Consider the following 27,702-nt stretch of genomic DNA (forward strand, 5'->3'; position numbering starts at 1 on the left):
CCCGACAAGCGTCCCTGTCACCATGGGAATGTCTGGGGGTTAGAATATACTATCGGATCTGAGTTTTCACGATCTCTTTGATTCTCATTACAAAAATTCACATTACGAAAATTTGCAATCAACACTACTCCTAAAGTCAAACATTTTGCAGCCTTCTCATTGGCCCACAAGCTAGAAGCAGGGAGGGATCATGTGTACTGATTAAAAAAAAAATCTTGAATATTCGAAATTACGAATATATATCACTATATTCTAAATATTCGCGAATTCTCGAAGTGCGGATATTCGCAATAATAATACGCAATTCGAATATTCGTGATCAACACTATTCAGTGATCTTCTTGTTAGCTTAGGAGACAGTGTTAAATAGGACATTGCAGAAAATATTACTCTGCCATGCTTTTGGAATAAAAATAGCAGCCTGGTTTGCTTTAAAGGGGAGTGGGTGCTTGCTATAATTGTCTTCTTCTGTTAACCATGGTAACTTCTAAAGAAATACATGCAATCATCATTGCTTTGCATCAAAAGGGCTATACGGGCAAGTACATTGCTGCTTCGTTGCCGTGAAAATTAAAGGGAATGTGTCACAAAAAATTTTTTTCTGCAAGTTAGGCCTCATGCACACGACCGCATTTTTTTGCGGTCCGCAAAACGGTGTTCCGTTTTTCCGTGATCCGTGACCGTTTTTTCGTCCGTGGGTCTTCCTTGATTTTTGGAGGATCCACGGACATGAAAAAAAAGTCGTTTTGGTGTCCGCCTGGCCGTGCGGAGCCAAACGGATCCGTCCTGAATTACAATGCAAGTCAATGGGGACTGATCCGTTTGACATTGACACAATATGGTGCAATTTCAAACGGATCCGTCCCCTATTGACTTTCAATGTAAAGTCAGGAGTTAATATACCATCGGATCGGAGTTTTCTCCAATCCGATGGTATATTTTAACTTGAAGCGTCCCCATCACCATGGGAACGCCTCTATGTTAGAATATACAGTCGGATTTGAGTTACATCGTGAAACTCAAATCCGACAGTATATTCTAACACAGAGGCGTTCCCATGGTGATGGGGATGCTTCAGGTTAGAATATACTAAAAGAACTGTGTACATGACTGCCCCCTGCTGCCTGGCAGGTGCTGCCAGGCAGCAGGGGGCAGCCCCCCCCTGTAGTTAACTCATTGGTGGCCAGTGGGCCCCCCCTCCCCTGTAGTTAACTCATTGGTGGCCAGTGCGGCCGCCCCCCCTCCCCTGTAGTTAACTCATTGGTGGCCAGTGGGCCCCCCTCCCCTGTAGTTAACTCATTGGTGGCCAGTGCGGCCGCCCCCCCCTCCCCTGTAGTTAACTCGTTGGTGGCCAGTGGAGCTGCGATGTTTGCGTCCAGCCGGGAGCTCCTCCTACTGGTAAGTGACATGACCTGTCACTTACCAGTAGGAGGAGCTCCTGGCCGGACGCAAACATCGCAGCTCGCAGGTAAGTATAATGGTTCTACAAATTGTTAAGTAACCATGGCAACCAGGACTGCAGTAGCGTCCTGGTTGCCATGGTTACCGATCGGAGCCCCAGCGATTAAACTGGGACTCCGAACGGTACTCTCCGCTGCCACCAATGATAGGGGGGAGATTTTAATTAGGAGGGGGAGGGAGGGGAGAAGGCCCACTGGCCACCAATGAGTTAACTACAGGGGAGGGGGGGGGCGGCCGCACTGGCCACCAATGAGTTAACTACAGGGGAGGGGGGCCCACTGGCCACCAATGAGTTAACTACAGGGGAGGGGGGGCCCACTGGCCACCAATGAGTTAACTACAGGGGAGGGGGGGCCGGCCGCACTGGCCACCAATGAGTTAACTACAGGGGAGGGGGGGCCCACTGGCCACCAATGAGTTAACTACAGGGGGGGCTGCCCCCTGCTGCCTGGCAGCACCTGCCAGGCAGCAGGGGGCAGTCATGTACACAGTTCTTTTAGTATATTCTAACCTGAAGCGTCCCCATCACCATGGGAACGCCTCTGTGTTAGAATATACTGTCGGTTCTGAGTTTTCACGAAGTGAAAACTCAGCTATGAAAAAGCTTTTATGCAGACGGATCTTCGGATCCGTCTGTATAAAAACTAACCTACGGCCACGGATCACGGACACGGATGCCAATCTTGTGTGCATCCGTGTTCTTTCACGGACCCATTGACTTGAATGGGTCCGTGAACCGTTATCCGTCAAAAAAATAGGACAGGTCATATTTTTTTGACGTTCAGGATACACGGATCACGGTCTCGGCTGAAAAACGGTTGAAAGTCAATGGGTCCGCGAAAAAAAACGGAAAACGGCACAACGGTCACGGATGCACACAACGAGGCCTTAGAAACAGACTGATTGGTCCAGAGAAGAAAAAGTGATCACTGCGTCCGGATCCCTGTGTCATTCCAACAGTAAAGCATTCTGAGACAGCTTTTCATCCAAGAGAGTGGACTCACTCACAATTTTGCCTAAGAACACTGCCAAGAAATAAGAATGGTATTAAAACATCCTCCAAGGGCAACTTCTCTCAAAGATCCAGGAGAAATTTTGTGGTGAACAATGCTCTTTCCGGCATGTTATTCTACCATGTCACAAGGCAAAAGTAATAACTAAGTAACTTGGTGAAACAAAACAGTGACATTTTGGGTCCATGGCTTGGAAACTCCACAGACCCTGTGAACAATCCTCAAAAACTCACAAATTGTGATAAAATCCTAACACTGATTAGGCAATACTAGGTTGCCATAGGTCAGAATCTGGCCCAGAAGCTGATGTCCAGCATGCCAAGACAAACTGCAAAAGTCTTGAAAAAGAAGGCTCAACACTTTAAGCTGTCCATTCTAATGGCGGATTATGCCCCTAAAATTTTGACGCAGACACAGCCCCAAAATTCTGGCAATGGTCACTTGTGTCTGCCTCCTATTGTTTTCAATAGGAGGCAGTTTGCAACCAGTGGTTAAAAGCCTAAACTGCAAGTTGATCCTTGGCATCTCAAGTAAGCAACCATGGCAGAAACTGGAGTGTACATAGAAATCATTAGGCTCCATAGCAAGAATCTGAGTTGGGTCCCCATGCCCCATCCATACCCCTTCCTACTACCCATTCCTGGCCCCTCCCCTTGCTCCATGAACTGTGATTGCTGCTGTGTATCATGCAGTGTGCCATCAGGGACTGGGATTGCAAAATAGCCTCGGCACACAATCCCACCAGCCCACATATGATAATGTATTTTTAAAAATGGTGTACAATGCACACTGCAGAAGTGAATGGTGCTTTACTTGACTATGCCCCCTATTTAAACCATCAATACAATATAAAGAAGAAATAAACATTCGAAAATAAAAATGCCTAATCACAGGGTCAGGGACATACTTTACCTTTCTCAACAATAATACATACCATGATAAATCTCAAAATACCTCCCCAGCAGCATCTGATACCACCATGCAGCCCAAAATACCTCAGAGCAGTATATGATACCAGTGTGCAGCCCAAAATACCTCCCCAACTTCACCATACAGTATATATAGCAGTGTACTGCTATGTGAGGTAATTGGTATAATAGATGCAGTGGGTAAAGACAGTGGTGAACAAATAGAGCTCACAAAGATCACAATTGCGATGGGGGCCGCTAAGCCAGGGGAGCCAGTGGCGCACCACCAATTACGATATTTGTGGCTTTGTAAGACGCAGTGCTTCTTATAACGTGAATACTAGTGAGTAGTGATGGACGAACATCGTCCGGTACGGTTTGCGAATGCGATCAAATGTTCTCGAACCGCAAGTTTGCGGCAGGCCCTATTCACTTTAATAGCAGGCAAACCTGAAAAACCTTCAGCTCATATTTGCAGCAACCAAATACTTTGTAAAAGTGCACAAATAGTCCCACAACATGGACAGTGAAATATTAGAGGGGGATCAATGACAATAATTTCAACAAAAAATATGTATCTTTATCAGGGGACATTTTTATGCATCTTAAAGGGAATTTCTCTGAAATGTGCCCTGTTGGAGCCTAGAAAAATGTTATTTTAGGCTACGGGAGTACAGGCCTTAAAAATTAGGCATTCACCTGACATAAAATAAATTCTGATTATGTGGCTCGAGGTACATTATGCAGTCAATGGATAAAATTTTTACTGTAGGCTATTGGACTACAGGCCCCAAACATTAGGTATTCACCGGGCAGAAAAGATCAAGTGATTATGTGGCCAGAAGTATATTACACGGTCAATGGATATCAATTCTACTGCAGGTCAGTGCAAATACAGGTCAAATACATATGTTTAAAAGAACTAAAAATATAAAATTGGATTAAAAACATGGCTAACGAAATCCCCCCTCTTGAAAATACCCCTAATGATAATAGTTGAAATTCGATAACACGTGGTCGTCATTGGAGTTGAATTTCTCCGAGGCCCCAACAATTATTCATTCACCGTACAGAAAAGAACGGGTAAGTATGTGGCTGGAGGTAGATTACACGGTCATTGGATATCAATTTTACAGCAGGCCAGTGGACTACAGGCCCCAAAAATTATGCATTCACTGTACAGAAAAGAACAAGTATGTGGCTGGAAGTAGATTACATGGTCATTGGATATCAATCTTCCAGCAGGCCAGTGGACTACAGGCCCCAAAAATTATGCATTCACCATACAGAAAAGAACAAGTATGTATGTGGCTGGAGGTAGATTACATGGCCATTGGATATCAATTTTACAGCAGGCCAGTGGACTACAGACCCCAAAAATGATGTATTCACTGTACAGAAAAGAACAAGTAAGTATGTGGCTGGAGGTAGATTACACGGTCATTGGATAACAATTTTACAGCAGGCCAGTGGACTACAGGCCCAAAAAATTATTAATTCAGCGTATAGAAAAGAACAAGTATGTGGCTGGAAGTAGATTATATGGTCAATGGATATCAATTTTACTGCAGGCCAGTGTATTAAAGGCCCCAAAAATTATGCATTCACCGCACAGAAAAGATCAAGTGATTATGTGGCTGGAGGTATATTAGACGGTCAATGGATATCAATTTTACTGCAGACCAGTACAAATCTAGGTCAAATACATATGTTTAAAAGAACTAAAAATATAAAATTGGATTAAAAACATGGTTAATGAAATCCCCCCCTCTTGAAAAAAACGCTAATGATAGGGTAGTTGAAACATGTGGTCGTCACAGGTGTCGAATTCCTCCGAGGCATTAAGACAGAAAAGGCCGTTAATGCCTCATTATTTACATAAGACAGGGACCATTCTTTGCTCTTGGTGTTGTAGGATATGTGTGGGCTGGCATGAGGAAATTCAATTAAACATGGTCGTCACAGGTGTTGAATTCCTCTGAGATCCATGCCTCATTCATTTTTAGAAATGTGAGGTAGTCCACACTGTTGTGAGCTAGGTGACACAATCCCCCCTGCTGCGCTGAACGTCCGTTCAGACAGGACACTGGATGAGGGGCAAGCCAAGAGTTCCATGGCAAATTGTGCCAGCTCTGGCCACAGGTCAAGCCTGCACACCCAGTAGTCCAGGGATTCCTCGCTTCTCAGAGCGTCCACATTGGCCGTTAACCCGATGTAGTCGGACACCTGTCGGTCTAGGTGTTTCCTGAGGCTGGATCTGGAGAGCGGCTGTCGATGGTTTGGCTGCAAGAATGATCTCATATCCGAAGTGACCAACACATCTTCAAACCGCCCTCTTCTTGTATGCGCTGTTGGATTGGTACCCGCAACTGTTTCTCTGTGAGTGGAAATTCCTCTGGCAGCGCACGCAAAAGCAAAATGCAGCATTTCTCAAAGCAAGGCCTGGAAGTGCTGCATTCTGACAGCCCTCTGTGATGCTGGTAACATGTCCGCCATTTTGCGCTTGTACCGGACGTCTAAGTATGTTGCCACCCAGTACTGGTCCTTGCCCTTTATGATTTTTATACGGGGGTCCCTCTTCAAACACTGGAGCATAAAGGCCCCTATTTGCACTAAACTGGAAGCGGTGGAGTGGCCTGGCTCCTGCTCATCGTCCAGCATAATGTCATCCTCAGTCTCCTCCCCCCAGCCACAGACAACACCAAGGATCCCAGAAACGTTTAAAGCATGCTCTTCTTGCTCCTCCTCCACCGCGGCACCATCCTCCTCTGACTCCTCTTCAGACTCCTGTTGACTTGTCTGATGGAGTAGCGCCCCCTGGGAATTCATCCAGCATTGTGACTTCCTCATCTTCCTGCTTCTGCTCCTCGACGGCTTGATCAATGACACAACGCAATGCACGCTCCAGAAAGAAGTCATAAGGTACGATGTCACTGATGGCGCCCTGGCTGCGACTGACCAGTTTGGTGATCTCATCAAATGGCTGCAGAAGTCTGCATGCGTCGCACATGAGCAGCCACTGGCGCAGTGAAAGAAAACCAAGCTCCCCAGAACCTGTCCTTCCGCAAAGTTCGTACAGGTAGTCGTTAAATGCACGTTTCTGCTGGGGCAGCTTATCAAGCATATACAAGGTGGAGTTCCAGCGCGTCAGGCAGTCACAAATCAGACGTCTGACGGGCAAGTGGTGTCGCCGCTGAACGTCAGCAAGGCGAACCATGTCTGTGTAAGATCTAAAATGGCCAGAGATTTTCCTGGCCTGCTGCAGGGCAACGAATTGCTGCACGACTATGTTCAGGACGTGTGCCATGCACGGCACATGTGTCATTTTGCCATGTTTCAGTGCGCTCAGCAGATTGGCACCGTTGTCGCACACCACTTTATCTCTTGGAGCCCAGCCGCACCCATCGATCCTGAGCCGAGCATTGCCTACCACTTAATTTATTCACTTCACTATCCCTGACTTCAGTTCTTCTCAGTGCCGTGCACATGCGCAGTTGACTCGTCGAAGCCGATGCCAGTAGTCCGCACAGGCTCAGACTACAGTGTCCACTGCGCCTGCACGAGACTACGGAGTAGAGATTACATGACGTCAGGATAGTGCAGCGAATAAATTAAGTAGTAGGCGGTGCTGGGCTCCGGATCAATGGGCGCGGCTGGGCTCCAGGAGATCGTGGGACAACCCCTTGGTCTCCTGACAGAGGTGATTTACATATGAATAAGATCACTTTTTATAAGAATATAAGGCACACAGAGCATAAACAGAGGGATCATTGTAAACAGTGCATGAAGACTAATGGGCACATATAAATATCTACATATCGTTAATCCTGGTGACAGAATCCCTTAAAGCTCTCTACAGACCCCTCAGTAGTAATAAGACCCCCCATAGTGCTCTTAGTAGAAATAATGCAGATCCCTCCTATAGAGCCCCCAGTAGTAATAAGAACGCCTAATGTCCCCTGGATTTAAAATGCCCCTACAGTGCCCCCAGTATTTATACTGCCCTTTACTGTTATAATGCTCACCCTGAAGCGCCCCAAGTATTTATAATGCTGCCTGCAGTGCCCCCTGTAGTTATATTCCTCCGCTTAGTGTCCTCAGAAATTATAATTCCTCAGCACCTCTATACAGTCCCATGTAAATAACACTATTTACCTCCCTCCGCCATAGAGTCCCATATAAATACCATCACACCATCTCACCAGCCCCCTAAAATATACAGCCCTATGTAAATAAAATCACACCATCTCTCCTGCCCCTTCCAACATACCGTCCCATGTAAATAGCATCACTCCTCAATATTCAGTAAATAACATCATTCCCTCCCCCAGACACCTTCAACATACAGTCCTATGTAAATAAAATCACCTCCTCCCCAGCCACCTCCAACATGCAGTCCCATGTAAATAACATTACCCGCTAACATTCAATCCCATGTAAATAATTTCACTTCCTCCCACAGCTGCCTTCAACATGCAGTCCCATATAAATAACATTACCCCTCATTATACAGTCCCATGTAAATAACATCACCCTACCCCAGCCACGTCCAAATTTCAGTCCCATGTAATTAACATCACTCCACCTCACTGTCCCATGTAAATAACTTCCCTTCAGCCCTAACATACAGTCCCAGTTAAATAATTACAACTCCCCACATTGCTCTGCCTCTCACACTGAGTAATCTTCAATTACTTACCTATCCTCATGTAGCAGATATCACCTCACCTCTTCCCAGGGCTTCTCTTCACTGCTGAGCAGTCCTCTCCTGCACTGGTCACATGATGGTGACATCATCCCAGGACCTTTTCAGCTACTGAATTTAGAACTGATCACATGACCTGTGAGGTCTTCACAGGTCCTTCAGCTCTTGCAATGCATTAGATTCAATTGTATTGCCGTCCTGAGGACGCCAAAACAGTTATATCTAAATGGCAGGCAGGACATTCGGGGCCTGGGACAAAACATCAGGGGCCCAGGCCCCGAATGTTTTGACCTAGCAACGTCCCTGCACAGCACAGCATGGCAACGTCTCACCTGGCACGTCGAATAGGTTCTGGGGAGCTTGGGGGGCGCAGCGGAAGAGGCGGTAGCAGTGGAAAAGGAGGAGTCAGCTGAGAATGAGACAGAGGATGGAGTAGGAGGAGAAAAAGAGGCAGGCCTGCATGCAATCCGTGGTGGTAACACCAAATCCACACGGGTGCCACGGTTTGCATGCTTGACTGCCGTCAGAAGGTTCACCCAGTGGGCAGTAAAAGTTATGTACCTTCCCAGACCGTGTTTTCTAGACCACGTGTCTGTGGTCAGATGTATCTTGGCACCGACACTGTGTGCCAGAGATACATTCACTTGCCGCTGAACGTGGCCATATAGCTCCGGGATGCCCTTCTGGGAGAAATATTTCCTTCCGGGGACCTTCCATTGCAGTGTGCCAATGGCCACAAATTTTCTAAAGGCCTCCGAGTCCACCAGTTTATATGTTAGTAGTTGCCGGGCTAGCAGTTCTGACAAGCTGGCAGTCAGCCGTTGGGCAAGAGGGTTATCCGGCGTCATCATCTCTTTACGCTCGAACATTTGGGCCACGGAAGCCTGCCTTTTGCCAGATGAACGCGTAGACGGCACAGTGGAAGGTGGAGTGGAGGACAACTGGTAGGAGAAGGAGAAGAGGCAGGTCGTGGAGTGCCAGGAGTGTGGCTTTGTGGGTTCTGATGGTGTTGCTCCAACTGGGCTCGGTGATGGGAGGCCAGGTGCCTTTTTAAGGCGGTCGTCCCTAGGTGATATCTGTAAAGAATAAATCAAGGCAACTGTACTTATAGGGGGGTATGTCCATGTGCTGAAATGTCTCAATGGGCTGTCCTGTCCGACCTGGTGGATGTGTCATTGGTCAAAGTTCTTCACAATGTAAAAGAATATGGCGAACCGCGAACGAGCAAAGTTTGCCACAAAACGACAGTAGGGCGAACTGCAGGGCCATTTCTACTAGTGAGCGCTTACATTATGGAAGGGCTCACTAGTATACAGGAGACTAGTATACAGGAGACTAGTATACAGGAGTTTATCCGCAGGACGTAGTGCGCATGTTATGACCTGACATTGTACGCAGTCAGGTCACAGTGCAGCGTGGGCTAAGAGAAGACCAGGGAGAGGCCGCCGAACCTGGAGAGTAGTAGTGGAACAGGAGAGGTAATTTATTTATTTTGAGTCTGATCTGAGGCCTGATCGGGGTCTGATATGGGGTCTGACATGAAGGTCTAAAGGGCGTCTGATCTGAGGTCTGATATGGGGGTCTAACATGGAGGTCTGATGGGGGTCTCATCTGGGATCTGATTTTGAGGATCTGATGAGGGAATCTGATCTGATGTCTGATATGGGGGTCTCAGCTGAGGTCCGATATGGGGGTCTGATCTGAGAATCTGATATGGGGTCTCATCTAAGAATCTGATATGGGGTCTGATCTGAGAATCTGATATGGGGTCTGATCTGAGAATCTGATATGGGGTCTGATCTAAGAATCTGATATGGTGGTCTGATCTGAAGATCTGATATGGTGGTCTGATCTTAAGATCTGATATGGCGGTCTGATCTGAAGATCTGATATCGCGGTCTGATCTGAAGATCTGATATGGCGGTCTGATTTGAGGTTTGATATGGGGATCTGATTTGAGGATGTGATATGGGGGTTTGATCTAAAGGTAAGGAAGTACATAAGGGGTTATTTTCTGTACTGGTGCACATTGTAAGAGGGTATTTTTTGTACTGGCATACATTATAAGGGAGTATTGTTTTGTACTGGCACACATTATTAGGGGGTATTTTTTGTACTGGCACACATTATAAGGGGGGGTTTTCTACTGGCACACATTAGGGGGCATTATTTTACTGGCACACATTATAAGGAGAATTATTGCTACTGGGGAACTATTTTCAGGAGGACTGTTTCTGAAGTAGGAAACTAAGATGTCTGTTTGTCAAACTGCAGAGACAAGAGATGGTTGAAAAAAATAATCAATCATGGTGGTCTAGTCTGAATAGAGAAGATGAGGAAAGAAAACATTTACATCAGAGGAGATGTGACTGCATGTAAGAGGTATGTGGCGTTGTATTACCCTGTATGCTTTATAGCGCTGTATGTAATTTCTTTAACAATAGGGCTGGAGGGAAGCAGTTAGGTTGAAAATTTGGCATGGGGGGTGCAGTTTAAATTTTGGTCTCAGCCAGCAGAAAGGCTAGGTGTTATCACAGGCCCTTTAGCTGTCTAAGATTCCGGACTGCACTGATGACTGAGAGACTGGAAAGGAACCTGTATTAAATGTAATTAAGGCATGGGGCCTTTCATCCACTGCCACGCCCCCTGCCCCAGGAGCCCCATAGCAGCTGCCTCCATTGGAAGTATGCCACTGTCTTCCACAGTATACATGGCAGATTTTGACAGCTTCATATTGAGTCTTTGCATAATTTTAATGTATTTGTCAAGAAATGTAAAAAAAAACAACTTGAAATCAGGCTCAGCAGGGGGAGGGGGCCCGCTGCGCTAATCAATGATTAGGCTCCACCCACCTGCTTAATTTGTGTCTAGTTTTAGTAAGGCAGCGCGGGGGCCTGATGCTGGAGGCATCGAGACTGGAGTGCTTATCATGCAGGTGAGGAGCACTCTAACGAGGCCCAGCATTAGGTACAGTGAAAATGCCGGCCCCGTTACATGAAGATTGTGGGCAGTGGGGGACACTGCTAGGGGCTGTGGGAGGCACTAGTGGGGGCAGTGGTGGACACTACTGGGGACATTACTGGGGGCACTGGAGGACACTACTGGGGGGCAGTGGGGGACACTTCAAGGGCTAGGGGGGCACTACTGGGGACATTATTGGGAAAAGTGGGGGACTCTACTGGGGGCAGTGAAAACATTACTAGGGGCAGTGGGAGACATTACCGGGAGTAGTGGGGTACACTACTGGGGGAAGTAGGGGACATTATTAGGGAAGTGGGGGGCACTACCTGCTGGGACAGTGGGGGACATTGCCAGGGGCAGTGAGAGACATTACCGGGGGCATTGCTGTTGGATCAGGGACCAGGGTTGTAGCAATAGCGGACACAGAGGGTGGAGGGCACAGCGTGGGAGGGTGTTTGGCCCCGGTACAAAGTTTGCCCTGGGGTCCATAGCACTCTAGTTACACAACTGCTTGAAATGCTTATAATTGTACTTCAGTATACCAATTTTGTGTCAGTCCCCAAACTTTTACCCATGTCCAACCTAGGAGATTAGAAAAGCTCTCTGATTCTGCCCTAAATATATTTGGGGTCATTTATCAAACTGGTGTAAAGTAGAACTGGCTTAGTTCCCTATAGCAACCAAACAGATTCCACCTTTCATTTTTGACAGCTCCTTTGGAAAATAAAAAGTGGAATCTGATTGGTTGCTATGGGAAACTAAGCCAATTCTACTTTACACCAGTTTGATAAATGACCCCAATTATTCGTGCACAAAGCTGTCTAACATTCATGTCATTAATCTGTGTTTCTTTGTCACTGGTAGTGTAACTTGATGGTCATAGATAGGTCATCTAATAGTCCTAAATGGTCGACTAATAGCCTTAAATAAAAGCTTATGCTTTATTGGATAACTGTTGCATTTGCTTCTGTACTGTACATGTGTGCACCAGTGAGGTGGAATTCTGCACCAAGCTACTGAAATGAATGTTGATTTGGCCATGTGTCAGTAAAGTATGCAGGAAGAGCATATTACTAAAATAAACCAGAATGGTTAGTTCAAAATTGAAAGTATTTCCAATTATTCTAAAACTGTGTACTAAGTGAATTAAGAAAACTAATATATTTGCATAGTTATGGACAAAAATGATCTGTACACGTGGTTTACAAAAGACTAGAACTACGGCATATTGCTACTTAGACAAACTATACTCTTTTGCAAATGTTCTGTTTTTATTAATAGAATTACAAACAATTGTTTTGTATACATAGAGATCAGGCAAGTCGAAGAAAGGGGTTTACATGTTGCTTTTTAAAAATGCATAAAAAATGCATCACAAAAAATTTCAACACTGATCGCGCCATCTGAGACTCACATTCAGGTGCTCAGGGAGTAAATTATACTCACCACATCCACTTTCTCAAGGAGAGGACGTCCACAACATGATTGAAGAAAACCCACCAAAGGACCTGCTGCGAGCATGATGATCTTTGGTGGATTTTCCTCAATTAAGACGGAGCAGACGGCCTCTCCGCGATCAAGTGGATTAGGTGAGTATTATTTATTTTTTTATCCACTATTTCGAGACTCAAATTCCGGTGTTCAGGGTGAAAAGAACAAAAATATACTCACCCAATCCACTTGACAAAAGAGAGGCCATCAACTCCCATCTTGATTGAAGAAATTCACCGAAGGACCTGTGGCGAGTGTGGCGACGTCACCACATGATCATACTTGCTGCATGCTCAGTGATAACATCACCACATGAGGCCAGCGTGATCAGGTGGTGGTGACATCATTAAGCTTGCCGCAAGTCCATTGGCATGTTTTCATCAATCAAGATAAGAGCGGATGTCCTCTCGGCCATCAAGTGGATTAGGTGAGTATAATTTTAGTTTTTTTTCACCCTAAGCACCTTAATGTGAGCCTCAGATGCAGCAATCACCGTTGAATCATCTTAGGAGTAAAATGATGGGGGCTGCGTGATCGCCGTTCCCCGTCATTGCACCCGCTCTATACAATGAAAATTAATTCGTCACAAAGTAATTTGGAACAAATTTTATTTCTTGACGAAGTTCGGCGAAGCTGCCAAATCGGATTTTCAAAACACACTGCAATCTGTTCAACCTCTCCTGTTCTTTAACATTCTGGTTGCAGATTATTTCACATTTTCATGGTAACAGGTTCCCTTTAAGAAAAAGTATTGCAAGTGGAATTTGGAGATGCCCAAGGACAGACACACACAACAGTGGAACATCATGCATGAAACAAGGGCCTTGTTTCCAAACCTCATTGCAGAACACTACCCATAATTTGTCTAGATTCCAGTAATTCCAGTAATTGTGAAATATGTACTGTGCATTACTAGACAGTAAGAAGTTTTGTGCATTCTTTCATTCTTAAAAAACAATCAACAGCTAGATTGGTTATGTTAGTCTACTTTCACACTAGCGTTTTTGCTAGATCCGGCAGGGCTCAGCAAAAACGCTTCCGTTACAGATAATACAGCCATCTGCATCCGTTATGAACGGATCCGGTTGTATTATCTTTAACATACCCAAGACGTATCCATCATGAACTCTATTGAAAGTCAATGGGGGACGAATCTGTTTTCTATTGTGTCAGATTGTGTCAGAGAAAAAGGATCCATCCCCATTGACTTGCATTGTGGGTTATGACTAGGGTTGTCCCGATACCGATACTAGTATCGGTATCGGGACCGTTTCCGAGTTTTCTCGGCGGTACTCAGCCGCCGATACCCCGCCCCGATACATAAATAGAATACTATGGGCGTAACTATGGGCGGGGCCCGGTGCAGTCACTGTACTCTTACACCGGGCCCCGCCGCTCACCGAAGTATTTATAAACGTGAATCCTTATCCTGTTGTTAAGTTGAACTAACGCTACCCTCTCCCATGTTCCCCTGTATCCCCACAGCACTTACTTAAGCTTCCATAGCAGGCAGAGCAGACGGCAGCAGTAACGTCACTCACTGACGTAGAGCGCCTGCTCCGCCCACTTTATGAATGAAGCAGGCGGAGCAGGCGCGCGACGTCAGTGAGTGACGTTACTGGTGCCGTCCGCTCTGCCTGCTATGGAAGCTTAAGTAAGTGCTGTGGAGATACAGGGGGATACAGGGGAACATGGGAGAGGGCAGCGTTAGTTCAACTTAACAACAGGATAAGGATTCACGTTTATAAATACTTCGGTGAGCGGCGGGGCCCGGTGTATTGGGGGACACTGTTATGAGGGGGATCTGTGGATGACATATAGCAGTGTCATCCACAGATCCTCCCCATAACAGTTCCATCCACAGATCCCCTATAACAGCACCATCCACAGATCCCCCACCAAATAACAATGCCATCCTCAGATCCCCCCACCCCATAACAATGCCATCCACAGATATCCCACCCCATAGCAGTACCATCCACAGATCCCCATAACAGTGCCATCCACAGATCCCCCATAACAGTGCCATCCACAGATCCCCCATAACAGTGCCATCCACAGATCCCCATAACAGTGCCATCCACAGATCCCCCATAACAGCACCATCCACAGATCCCCATAACAGTGCCATCCACAGATCCCCCATAACAGTGCCATCCACAGATCCCCCATAACAGTGCCATCCACAGATCCCCATAACAGTGCCATCCACAGATCCCCATAACAGTGCCATCCACAGATCCCCCATAACAGCACCATCCACAGATCCCCATAACAGCGCCATCCACAGATCCCCCATAACAGTGCCATCCACAGATCCCCCATAACAGTGCCATCCACAGATCCCCCATAACAGTGCCATCCACAGATCCCCCATAACAGTGCCATCCACAGATCCCCCATAACAGTGCCATCCACAGATCCCCCATAACAGTGCCATCCACAGATCCCCATAACAGTGCCATCCACAGATCCCCATAACAGTGCCATCCACAGATCCCCCATAACAGTGCCATCCACAGGTCCCCCATAACAGTGCCATCCACAGATCCCCCACATGACAGTGCGTCATCCACAGATCCACAGATCCCCCAAAACGGTCACATGACATTTAAAAAAAGTATCGGTATTCGGTATCGGTGACTACTTGAAAAAAAGTATCGGTACTTGTACTCGGTCCTAAAAAAGTGGTATCGGGACAACCCTAGTTATGACGGTGGGTTATGATTGCTCTGCATCCTAGGATGGAAAGCAAACCGCAGCATGCTGCGGTTTGCTTTCCGGTATGAGAACGGAGTGGAATGCATTTTGGAGCATTCCGTTCTGTTCAGTTATGTTTTGTCCCCATTGACAATGAATGGGGACAAAACGAAAGCATTTTTTTTCCAGTATTGAGACCCTATGACGGTGTCATGCCCCGTCCTGACTGTGTGTGGTGGTCGGCCAGAATAGCAGCACGAGTTTAGTGTTTTGTTTTGGAGCCGTGCTGGATCCGCCTCCCATCAGGTGCACTGGGAGGGGGTTATGAGTTTAAATAGCACTCCACCCCAGTGCTCTGAGCGGATTATATTCATCACTTTGGTCTTGGAAGCTAGAGAGGAAGGTTGTCTGTTCCAGCGCACAGAGATAAGTGTGGTTTCTTGTTTGATTGTTTGGTGTCATCTCTCCCATCCAGGTTCTGTGCGAGCAGGCTGCTCCTATTTCCCCTCTTCACCATCTCAGGGAATTTAGGGTGTTTCAGTCCAGGCACGGGGACACATCATACCTACCATTAAGGTCTGCATGTGGGCTGAGCATTGCAGGGAGAGAGGTCAGGGATAAGTTAGGAGGTGACCCTTCCCCTGCCTCTCGCCTAGAGCCTGGTTGGTGGTTTAACTGTTAGTCTGTGTGCACGTCCGTCGTGACAGACGGATCTCAATACCGGAAAATATTAACGCTAGTGTGAAAGTAGCCTTATGCAATTAAATCCAAATTTTTCTTATTTTTAAAAATGCGATCGATGCAGAATTACCGGTACAACATGATTAAATGGGTAAAAAACTATTTGATTTGTTATGTAGCTTATTATTAGATATGTTGTTCATACTGTGATATTCTTTTTTTATTTTAGTTTATCAAATGCAAAGTTATTTTGAAAATAAAAAAAATGGAACAAGAAGCACATGGGATGCAGAGTTCAAGGATAAATGCTCCTTATCTTATTTACGAGCTGAACTGTGCATAAAAAATCCAAATACAACAAATGATCAGGAAAATGGTAAATTATTATTATTAGGAATCAAAATCTTTAACTCACTTAATTACTAACAATGCTCAGGAATAAATAATGTCTCTCTCACTTACCCCACCTTTATTGTGACAGTCATTAGCAGGATACAATGATTAAGATTATCACCTTTGCTATTTGATTCCAAGGTTACCATTTATGAATTTGTGAATACAACCTGACTGTTTTTATTTGTGTATTACACTTACAGTATCAATTATATCATTAATGTGAAAGACCAGAAGTGAGCTTTCTATGTATTCTACTCATCCTGTAAGATATGTCAGTGTCTCATGTCCTTCTCCTTTCAGAATGTAAACTTTGTCCTGCCAACTGGAAGCTTTTTCAGGAAAATTGTTACTTAATTTATAATAATACCCAAATTAAAAGTTGGAATGATAGTCAAACCTATTGTATAGGAATGAAGTCGCATCTACTGGTCATAGAAAATAAAGAACAGATGGTATGTGTGCTCATGATAAATACATATACATGTTATATTGCCAGTTTTAATTACATTTCGTTATATGAAAAATACTTAGGTGTGGGAGGTGTACTCCAAATGGCAACCATCAAAAATAACCTTGACATGGTTCAATATGTGTATCCCATCCTATATGGTAAACCAGTGTGCCTTCCACATTTTCAACACATATATCTAATATTTTATGGAAGAAACAGCACCATGTAGCCAAAATCATTATTAAAATACCTACATGCCAATGCAAGTAAAAATGCTAATACAGTATAACAAGGACATACCAACTGTGTATACCCTTCTTAAGACTAGGTAAAATGCATTGAAAAAATATGACAAAGCCGGAAATTGCAAAACACACTTCGGGATACATGTGCACCAGTCTCTGAGGATAGAGACACAACACTTAGGCCCCTTTCACACGGGCGTTGCAGGAAAATGTGCGGGTGCGTTGCAGGAACACGCACGATTTTTCCGCCCGAGTACAAAACATTGTAATGCGTTTGGCACTCGCGTGAGAAAAATCGAGCGTGTTTGGTACCCAAACCCGAACTTCTTCACAGAAGTTCGGGCTTGGGATCGGTGTTCTGTCGATTGTATTATTTTCCCTTATAACATGGTTAGGCTACTTTCACACTTGCGCTTGATCGGATCCGTTCTGAACGGATCCGATCATATTAATGCAGAAGGAGGCTCCGTTCAGTACGGATCCGTCTGCATTAATAACTTCGAAAAATTTCTAAGTGCGAAAGTAGCCTGAGCGGATCCGTTCAGACTTTCAATGTAAAGTCAATGGGGGACGGATCCGCTTGAAGATTGAGCCATATGGTGTCATCTTCAAGCGGATCCGTTCCCATTGACTTACATTGTAAGTCTGGACAGATCCGCACGCCTCCGCACGGCCAGGCGGACACCCGAACGCTGCAAGCAGCGTTCAGCTGTCCGCCTGGCCGTGCGGAGGCGAGCGGAGCGGAGGCTGAACGCCGCCAGACTGATGCAGTCTGAGCGGATCCGCATCCATTCAGACTGCATCAGGGCTGGACGGAAGCGTTCTGCTCCGCTCGTGAGCCCCTTCAAACAGAGCTCACGAGCGGACAGCAGAACGCTAGTGTGAAAGTAGCCTAATAAGGGAAAATAATAGCATTCTGAATACAGAATGCATAGTAAAATAGCGCTGCAGGGGTTAAAAAAAAAAAATATAATTTAACTCACCTTAGTCCACTTGATCGCACTGCCCGGCTTCTCGTCTGTCTTCTTTGTTGAACAGGACCTGTGGTGAGCATTCATTACAGGAACAGGACCTGTGGTGACGTCACTCCGGTCATCACATGATCCATCACATGATCTTTTACCATGGTGATGAATGCATTGCTCACCCCAGGTCCTGTTCAACAAAGGAGACAGACGAAAAGCCGGGCAGGGCGATCAAGTGGACTAAGGTGAGTTAAAATATTATTTAATTTTTTTTAACCCCTCCAGTGCTATTTTACTATGCATTCTGTATTCAGAATGCTATTATTTTCCCTTATAACCATGTTATAAGGGAAAATAATAATGATCGGGTCTCCATCCCGATCGTCTCCTAGCAACCGTGCGTGAAAATCGCACCGCATCCGCACTTGCTTGCGGATGCTTGCGATTTTCACGCAACCCCATTCATTTCTATGGGGCCTGCGTTATGTGAAAAACGCACAAAGAGGAGCATGCTGCGATTTTCACGCAACGCACAAGTGATGCATGAAAATCACCGCTCATGTGCACAGCCCCATAGAAATGAATGGGTCGGGATTCAGTGCGGGTGCAATGCGTTCAACTCACGCATCGCATCCGCGCGGAATACTCGCCCGTGTGAAAGGGGCCTTAGAGATGTAGCCAAGCTAAAATTGACTCTGATAACGCTGATAACACATGTCACAGTGTTATCTCGTGCCATCTTGTGACAAAAGCCATTGAAATACATTTTAAGAGTAAGTTAACCTTTTTATGCCCTTTTTTACTTAAAGGGGTTGGCCAATATCTGGTCACTGTTCATCAATGTGTCTGTGAGATGATTATATGGTACTTAAAGGGAACCTGTCATCAACTTTATGCTGATCTCATTGAGGGCAGCATAAAATAGTGACAGAAATGCTGATCTCAGCGGTGTGTCACTCATGAGCTAAAAGTAAGTGGTTGCTGAGAACCAGCATCATAATCATTGCAGCCCAGGCCTTGAAAAGAGTCAAATCTACCTGAGAAGAGTCCTGGTTATTCATAATCTCCTGCACTCTCAGCCATCTGCTGATGATTATAAACAAGAAAAAGACAAAAAAACACAGCGACTCATGTGTGGTATCGCCTTATAGATAATACAGTTGTATGGTGCGTATTTCGCTTACCGGATGCTGTTGTGAGGAGTCACAACAACTGTATATGCCTTAGCTGGTATCTATCCCCACCAGCATCAGGGAATGCCGTGCTGCTGCCTGGGTCTCTTCCTGTCTCAATCCAAAGAGTTCCAGGAAAGGTTGTATAGAGAAGATCATAAAAAAGTGTGAGACCACTTTTCGGCGTTGCTGGCATATAGATGAATCCTCAGGATTGATAATATTCTTTTATTGAATTCAAGTCAACGCGTTTCAAGGGCGGAGCGCCCCCTTCATCAGGACAGTTTACAGAATAAAAGTTTACTCGCTACTGGATATGCTGATGATTAGCAGTTCTCTACTACAGAGAAAGGGAGAAAACTAGGTAGAAGACTGTCAGTCATCAGCAAGTGTGCAGGAAGAGCAGGAATTCATGAATAACCAGGACTCTTGTCAGGTGGCCGTGACTCTTTTCCAGGCCCAGTCTGCAATGATTGTGATGTTGGTTCTCGGCAACCACTTACTTTTAACTTAGAAATGACAGACCGCTGAAATCAACTCACCTGTCTCTACTTTATACTGCCGTTAGTATGGCAAAACCAAGAGGGAGTTGCGTAGACGTCTAGGAGAACATCTGGGCGATATCACGAATCAACGCGACACCCCAGTGGCCCGACATGTTAATGAACACCATGGTGGAGACTCGAACTGCATCCGAGCCATTGGAATTGATAAAATCCCACCACCAATACGGGGTGGTGATTGGGACCGTCTCCTGCTTCAACGAGAAGCACGTTGGACTTTCCAACTGGACACGGTATCCCCCAAAGGTTTGAATGAGTCCCTCCACTTTGGCTGCTTCCTTTAAGAATACCCCTTCAAGGTCTCTGTCTCTCATACAGATTTAATTAAAATAAATACCTAAAATTGCCTCACCCTGCCTTATTAAATCTCGGTTACCTGGGAGACATGGCATGTAATATCTATTAATTACCAGGTGTCACTTTTTGCTGACTACTGTTGAAAAATGAAATTAACAAGACCGCAAAAAATACCACTAAATAATCTATGCTGTATACCCACATCAGGGTTGCTGAGTGAATCTGTTGGACACATGTTCCGCTGCCCACAGATCCACCTCTATACGGAGCTTACATATCAATACGCCCGTATATACGGACCAAAAAATATATATATCTATGCTTTGTCCGTATTTTTATATTTGTAGGCTTATATTGTGTGCCTGTACAACATATCATTAATTTGTCCGACGCCCGATGTATACTCTATCTGTCTTATTTTTTTGCATGTCGCTAGCAGCAGCATCCGATTGACGACATGCAAATAAAACAACAGCACCTTTTTGATTGCAGCCCCATTATGGGAGTGAAGTTACCAGTACGATGGTTTGCTGGCACAACATAGATATAAATATTGACCTATGGAGGCTGTATACTGGAATCCAATAACTATCTTTGTGCATTGTGGCCTGGACACATCATTTCAGGCATTAACGCGATGATATTGGAAATATAATGTGCGCGTACTACTGCGCATGCCCAGCGCCCATTCGGCGTATGGGCATAACACGCAAAGTAAGGGCAAAACGCCATCACCGCCTGCCGCCGTACTAGGGGAAGGGCTGACGTCATCATGGCGTGCGACGTGCCGATATCCCGGCGCGAACCTTTAAAAGAGAGGACGCGTACACCTCCAGATCAGGTAAGACATATGCCTGCGGCACCAACCTGTGCACTACAAGAGGACAAGGGGTGCTTTTATCTGTCCCCCTTCTCTATCTTCACTGCGGCTGTGCACCTATCTGTGCGCTCCGCTTTAGTGACAAAAGGGAGGGAACTTTATTCTATCTGTCCCCTCTCTTTCATTCCCGTTGCCGGTCGCACATCCACCTGTGCGCCTTATTCTATAGGAGAGCCACCATTTCTGGTGACCCTCTTTCTGTATTTTCCGGCCCTTAGAAATTATATCCCCTGATGAGGGGAGGGGTTCTTCCCCCTACCCCAGAAACGTGCATGTAGGGATCCTTGTAGGGCCTTTTTAGGGACTACAATTCCAGGGCTAGGTTCCGGACGGGGGCCCAAATAGTGGGACACCCCGTGGCTAGTTTTTGGAGGCTTATTGTAGGGCTGTGAGGGCCAATTAGGGATAGAAAGGAAAAATCATCGTTTCTATTCCCTTTAAATATCCTCCAACTGCCGGAAAAGGACCACCCTGCCTGATAAAGACTCAAGAACACAGGTGCCTGGAGTACATCATACCTGTACGGTAGGACACCTGGTGGTGTGTCTTTCTTTCAAGCGGTGCCGCCGTGCACCTATATGCTGTGGATGCATTAGTGTACAATATGTAACACGGATATATATACATCCATGTCATTTTTGTGTTGTGTCTGTCGTTGTGCATATAGATTTTTTGTTGTTTAATATTTGTTATATGTCCACCTTGATGTGTCTTATATTGGCGCCTATATGTGCCAAACCCGACCACCTGTGGCTTGAATACTGATGTGTACCACTCTAATTGTCTAGACCTGGAAACATCATGTTTGGAATACATCAGTCATTTCACCTCTTGCCCTTGCGGACATTCTAGTATTGCCCTCAGTACAAGTCCCGTTATATCATAGGACACTGTGAGCAATCTACGACTACCTACCTCTTTATTTTTCATTTTGAGGAACAAAATCTCATTTATCTTATAAGAGCTATAATAAAAGCTAAGTTTTAACTTATCCAGATCACTAAAATACGATTTCAAAGATTCATGTGAGTGATTATATGTGAATAATCCATATGTAAGTTTATTTGCCGTTAGTATGGACAGCATAAAGTTGATGACAGGTTCCCTATAATATTGCCTTGGTTAAAATTCTGCATCATTTTCTATATTTCATAAGCTATGGCCCCTTGTTTTCCAAATCTTTTGTGCTGTCCCAATGTCCCAATATAGGCAGACCACGCCATTGCTATGGGGCCCGCAGCACAGGGGGGCCCGGAGCGCCCCCTCCGCTTATTTTAGGCAGTACTAGTAGTACACTACACACACTGTGGTGCAGGCGCAGCGGGCCCGCGGCACTTGTCTTTGATCGGCAGCCCGCCCCCCTCCCCCCGCATGTCTTGTATTAACCTGCCTCACTGCATGAACTTGATTCTCCCGGCCAGGCTGCAGGCGTGTTCTCTTTTCACACTGGCCAATCAGCACAAATCAGCAGCACAAATAGGCAGCTGCTGATTGGCCAGTGTTTGCAGGCAGCAGGAGCGGGCGCCACTTAAACCCATTCATTCTCTGACCTGACCCTGCACCGAGCTCAGCCCCAGCCCTAGACTGAAGGTCTGCCTGCCTGCCCGCCCGCTCCTGACCGGACACGGAGTCCCGGACGGTGGTCACCTTCTATTGATTGGTTGGTGTGCCGTGGTTGGTTTGTAGTTGTGTATGGGAACGGGAAGGGATAGATTAATGCAGCATTGCCTGCCACTGCCAGGCAGCAAGAGAACTCATAGGGAGGGGGGCTCATAGAGGACAGTCTGCTTTCCTCCTACTCTGTCCTGTATTAGCCTTTTACCCGTGAGTCCTCTATGAGCCCCCCAACCCCTAATGCCCCCCAAAATGCCCAGGGCCAGGGTGGAGAGGAGTAGAAGGAAAGATATATATTACATTTATATATACCCTGCACATGTAGAGGCACTTTTATTGTATATACATTTAGTCAGGGACTACTGGTTGCCTACTCTTGACATGTGTATTTGTATTGTGATTTTTATTGATTTAAAATTTAGCTTTTATTTGTTTATTAATAATAAATTATGAACATTTTGTATCTAACCTACTAAATAAAACTATCTCTGGACATCTCGTGTATGCTTCGTTTTTATTTTTTATTTCTGTTTGACACTGTGGTAAAACAGAAATAAAAAATAAAAACGAAGCATACTCGAGATGTCCAGAGATAGTTTTATTTAGTAGGTTAGATACAAAATGTTCATAATTTATTATTAATAAACAAATAAAAGCAAAATTTTAAATCAATAAAAATCACAATACAAATGCACATGTCAAGAGTAGGCAACCAGTAGTCCCCGAGTAGAAGGAAAGCACACTGTCCTGAGTATTTTGGGGAGCATTAAGGGTTTGGGGGGCTCATAGAGGACAGTCTGCTTTCCTCCTACTCTGTCCTGTATGAGCCCCCTAATGCCCCCATTACCCCAAAATGCCCAGGGGGGGGAGGAGTAGGAGGAAAGCACACTCTTCTGAGTCCCCCCCCCCCCCCCCCCCGAGTCCTCTATGAGCCTCCCAACCCCTAACGCCCCCATTACTCCAAAATGTCCAGGGTGGGGGACACTGTCCTCTATGAGCCTCCACCCCCCCCTCCTGAGTCCTCTATGAGCCCCCCAACCCCTGATGCCCCCCAAAATTCCCAGGGGGGAGAGGAGTAGAAGGAAAGCACACTGTCCTGAGCATTTTGGGGGGCTCATAGTGGACAGTGTGCTCTCCTACTCCTCCCCCCCCCCCCCCCCCGGGCATTAGGGATTCTTTAATGGGGGTGTGGCATGGGAGGAGCCAGGACACGAGGTGGGATGGGCCAGGGGTGGGTAGTGGGCGGGGTTAGGGGGCCCAATTCAGATGCTTGCTATGGGGCCCAGTGATTTCTATGTACACCCCTGTGCTGTCCACACAGAGGTCTTGTCCATAAAATGGTTGCCGAGGGAGGTCATGTGACCAAGCAAATCACCTCCATGTGATGTCTACTTCATTTAAATACACCGTACCTGCCATCTGCACTTGTTCTTTTGGGAGTTTAGTGCAGGTGCAGTGTATTTAAATAGAGGAGACATCACATGTCAGTGGCCATTTTATGGACAAGACCTCTATGTGAACAGCACAAAAGACTTGTCAAATGAAGGTGCATACCTTATGAAATATAGAAAATGGAGCAGAATTTCAACTAAGATTATATTATTAAGTGTTCAACAAAGATTATATTAAGTGCCATATAGTCATCGTATATGCACATTAGTCACAACTAGCCAGAGACTGGCCAACCCCTTTAATGCGTTAACCATGAAGTTTAGCTTGGCTGCAACTATATAGTACTTTATGTATAACAGTTCCTATATACAGTAGATCAAGTTGCCTGTGGTAATTTACAATCCTTGAAATGGATATTCATATTTGATATCTCCTTATCATAGGATTTTGGCGCCATATCTTGCATAGCATATAGGATACATAACAAGATGTTGTGGAATGACACACAGCATAATTAAAAAAGTAGCAGAAGACACTAAGATCAGTAATTTGGCTATTGGGAAACCTATAAAGATATACAGGTGAAACTCGAAAAATTTGAATATCGTGCAAAGTTCATTTATTTCAGTAATGCAACTTAAAAGGTGAAACTAACATATGAGACTTATTACATGCAAAGCGAGATATTTCAAGCCTTTATTTGTTATAATTTGGATGATTATGACTTACAGCTTATGAAACCCCAAAGTCACAATCTCAGGTACCCTTTGCTCAGGGGGTATGGATTAATTAGCTGACTAGAGTGTGACACTTTGAGCCTAGAATATTAAACCTTTTCACAAAATTCAAATTTTAAGCTGCATTACTGCAATTCCTTTTAATTTGCATTACTGAAATAAATGGACTTTTGCTCGACATTCTAATTTTTCGAGTTTCACCTGTATTATCAGTTAGATTGTGTCATTATTACCAAATAAAATGATTTATTTAAGGCATGATCAACCCTATTAAACCAGGCATAGCTATCCTGCTGAGTAAAATAATACCTGTCTTTTAACTCTAGAGTGAACTGCCAACAGAATATCTTCTTTTTTATTTGTATGCAATTTAGCAATTGAGAGCACCAAGGAGGCTGGCCGTAGCACTTGTAGCACCGCTAACGCTATGCTCCTGTGCTCTGTTCACTCCTCCCTCCCCTTTGATTGACAGGGTTAGACCTCTAGTCTAGCGCTATGTTCTTAGGAAATGTGCTGTGGCTCACTTATGTAACGTAACAAATAGTCATTGGTGGTCCACTGTGTAAATATTATGGTATACCGAGTCATTGGTGTTAGTGTGTCAGCACAATCATACATTCTACTGGGAATGCACAATTTTGTGCTCTGACTATGAGGTGGGTCTTAGCACTCATTAGTAGCATTGGAGCATCGGAACAAGGGGGATAGGGCTGTATTATCCTCCCAGCAGCTGTGCTCCTCTGCTCTCAATGAAGCCATCAGCGCCTCCAGTTCCAGGTGGACTAAGATAGTCAGTGCTTGAACACTCTAAAGCTGCGTTGCTTGGGCAGCAGCAGCAGAAAATCAAGTATGGAAGCGCAGATGACATCAGTCCACCCGGAATCGCATTGACACCACAGCAGCATGTCACCAAATTCCCAGTAATCAAATACCCAATCAAAGCAGTGCACTTCACATTGCCCCAGTAGTCACCCCAGCAGCTGTTCAGCAGTATACGTTATATATATAATATATATATATATATATATATATATATATATAATTCACACAATTCACATGCATCATTTTTATTATTTTGTACTGTTAAAACAGGCATTTTTGGATCAAATAGTTTATAGGGATGCCAGCTACTGGATTGGACTGTATTTTGACAACAATATAAGGAATTGGACTTGGGTGAATTGTGAAACCTGCAAGGACTTTCAGTAAGTATACATTTTAATAGCAATGCAAATAAGTAAAGTCAGCTTACCTTCTCCAAAATGGCATTCTCAAGATGTTATCCTTGCTCAGACTACTGGGAGCACAATGAGTTCAATTCTAGAGAAGTGAAAGTGTTCAACAACAGGATGGTCATGATTCAATTAAAACATGCTAAAAACCTTGCATATCACACATGGAGGACCCATTGCTTACCCATTTCACAATAAATCCTTAGTCATAGCCTACACCTAGAAAAGAATGACTTCCTTTTACCTGAGTCTCCAGGTCACATGATTAACAACAGCCAATCATTAACAACAGTATAAAGTATTCAAATAATATAAACAACAGTTTTAAATAAAAACAATCAGTATTAGTAAATAATAGTTTACATCATAAAACTGCCCTTACTAAAGTCACCAATGGCCTGCTTCCTGCCAAGGCCAAACAACATTACTCTGTCCCCCTCTTCCTTAACCTGTCCTCTGCCTTTGACACAGTTGACCACTCCCTTCTTCTACAAACTCTCTCATTTCTTGGAGTCACGGACACATCACTGCTGCAGTCAGTTATTGGCCACAGCAGTCAACGTGACCTGTGTCCATACAGAGACTGAAATGCAGTGAAGAGCAGGTCAGTATGCTTCCCTCAACAGGTCCTGCTGGGTGGGGTATTTAGAAAACGATATAAAGTTGGGCAACACCCTTAAGTTTTTGCTAGTGGAAAAGTATGATGATATCATAATGCAATTGTTTTTAAATGCCTAAAGTGTCTTATAGAAAAGTGGACTTTATTCCCTCATATGGGTAATTTAGGTTCCAAAAGATCCAGATCCCTTGATGATGTGAACGCTCTGCTCTTTTTAACTGCTGCTGAAGTGCACCATCATGATGCCCGATGTTCTGGTTCATGTTTCACACTTTTTAAATTGCCTTTCTTTACTTTAAAAGGCTCAATTTCAAAAACACTCGTCCTGGTGATAACCATTGTGTACTGAAATCAAGCCGTTATAATTCGGAGAAGTGTAATAGTCAACAGAGCTGGATTTGTCAAAGGAAAGCCAGCAAACTATAAAGATGAGTGGAGAATGACATATCAAGTACTGTTGATATTTTTTATTACAACTATCCAGATGTCTCTGCAACTTAAAGTATACTGTATACTGACTAGACTATGTAACTACAACTATCTTTATCAGCAGCCAATGAAAATCAAAGGGCTCTTTTGTATTATCTCTGTAGTGTCACTACATGTGTGCATTTCTTTCAAAATTGTATAAATTATTACATTTGGAAGATGTTCTTGACAACCTATGTTTGCTTTTGGACAACGTTGTTACTGAATCTATTATAGTTGAACATATGCTTATTCTGCATAGAGAATAAAGTAAAAATGAAAAAATAAAATATAAATTACCATGGTAGACTGTTGTAGTTGTTACTTTTTCTTTATTTCTCTGCCAAAATTGTGCCTAAAAAACGTACATACAACGAATCATGTAAATAAAATATTTCATACAAATGCCTCATTGAATAAAGAAGAAAATCATGGTGATCCGAATAAAATGCAGGGAGTCCTACTGGGAACAGGGAGCATCTGAGTGATGACAATCTCTGCAGATAGTTTCAATATATGTTAGTGGTATATAAAGTAAGTAATAGTAAATTAACAAAAAGTCTTTGCATACTGAAGACCAAATGTGGGTTTCACCGTTTTCCAACCACTCATTGGTAATATGCTTCTGGGCAGCTGGCATATATCTCTGCACAGACGCAGAGACGGCTACTGTGTGCTAATCATGGGGCAATGGAGGTCATTTTAAAAGAAGGCAAGTACAGGTTTTCATAGTTCCTGCTGTCACCAATAC

The 27,702-nt window shown here is 44.6% G+C and overlaps 1 protein-coding gene across 2 annotated transcripts in view; it reads left to right on the forward strand.

Moving 5' to 3' along the window:
- Positions 1-27,128, forward strand: part of LOC121004362 (natural killer cells antigen CD94-like) — a 39,778-nt gene extending 12,650 nt beyond the window's left edge. For both annotated transcript variants that reach the window (XM_040436548.1, XM_040436549.1), the window contains exons 4-7: positions 16,150-16,296; positions 16,617-16,768; positions 25,725-25,837; positions 26,786-27,128. In XM_040436548.1, coding sequence (XP_040292482.1) covers positions 16,150-16,296; positions 16,617-16,768; positions 25,725-25,837; positions 26,786-26,909 — 536 coding nt within the window. In that variant the 3' untranslated portion in view covers positions 26,910-27,128. The remainder of the gene's footprint in view (positions 1-16,149; positions 16,297-16,616; positions 16,769-25,724; positions 25,838-26,785) is intronic.
- The last annotated feature ends 574 nt before the right edge of the window (positions 27,129-27,702 follow it).

This window comes from Bufo bufo, chromosome 6, assembly GCF_905171765.1.
Source record: "Bufo bufo chromosome 6, aBufBuf1.1, whole genome shotgun sequence".
Lineage (NCBI taxonomy): Eukaryota > Metazoa > Chordata > Amphibia > Anura > Bufonidae > Bufo > Bufo bufo.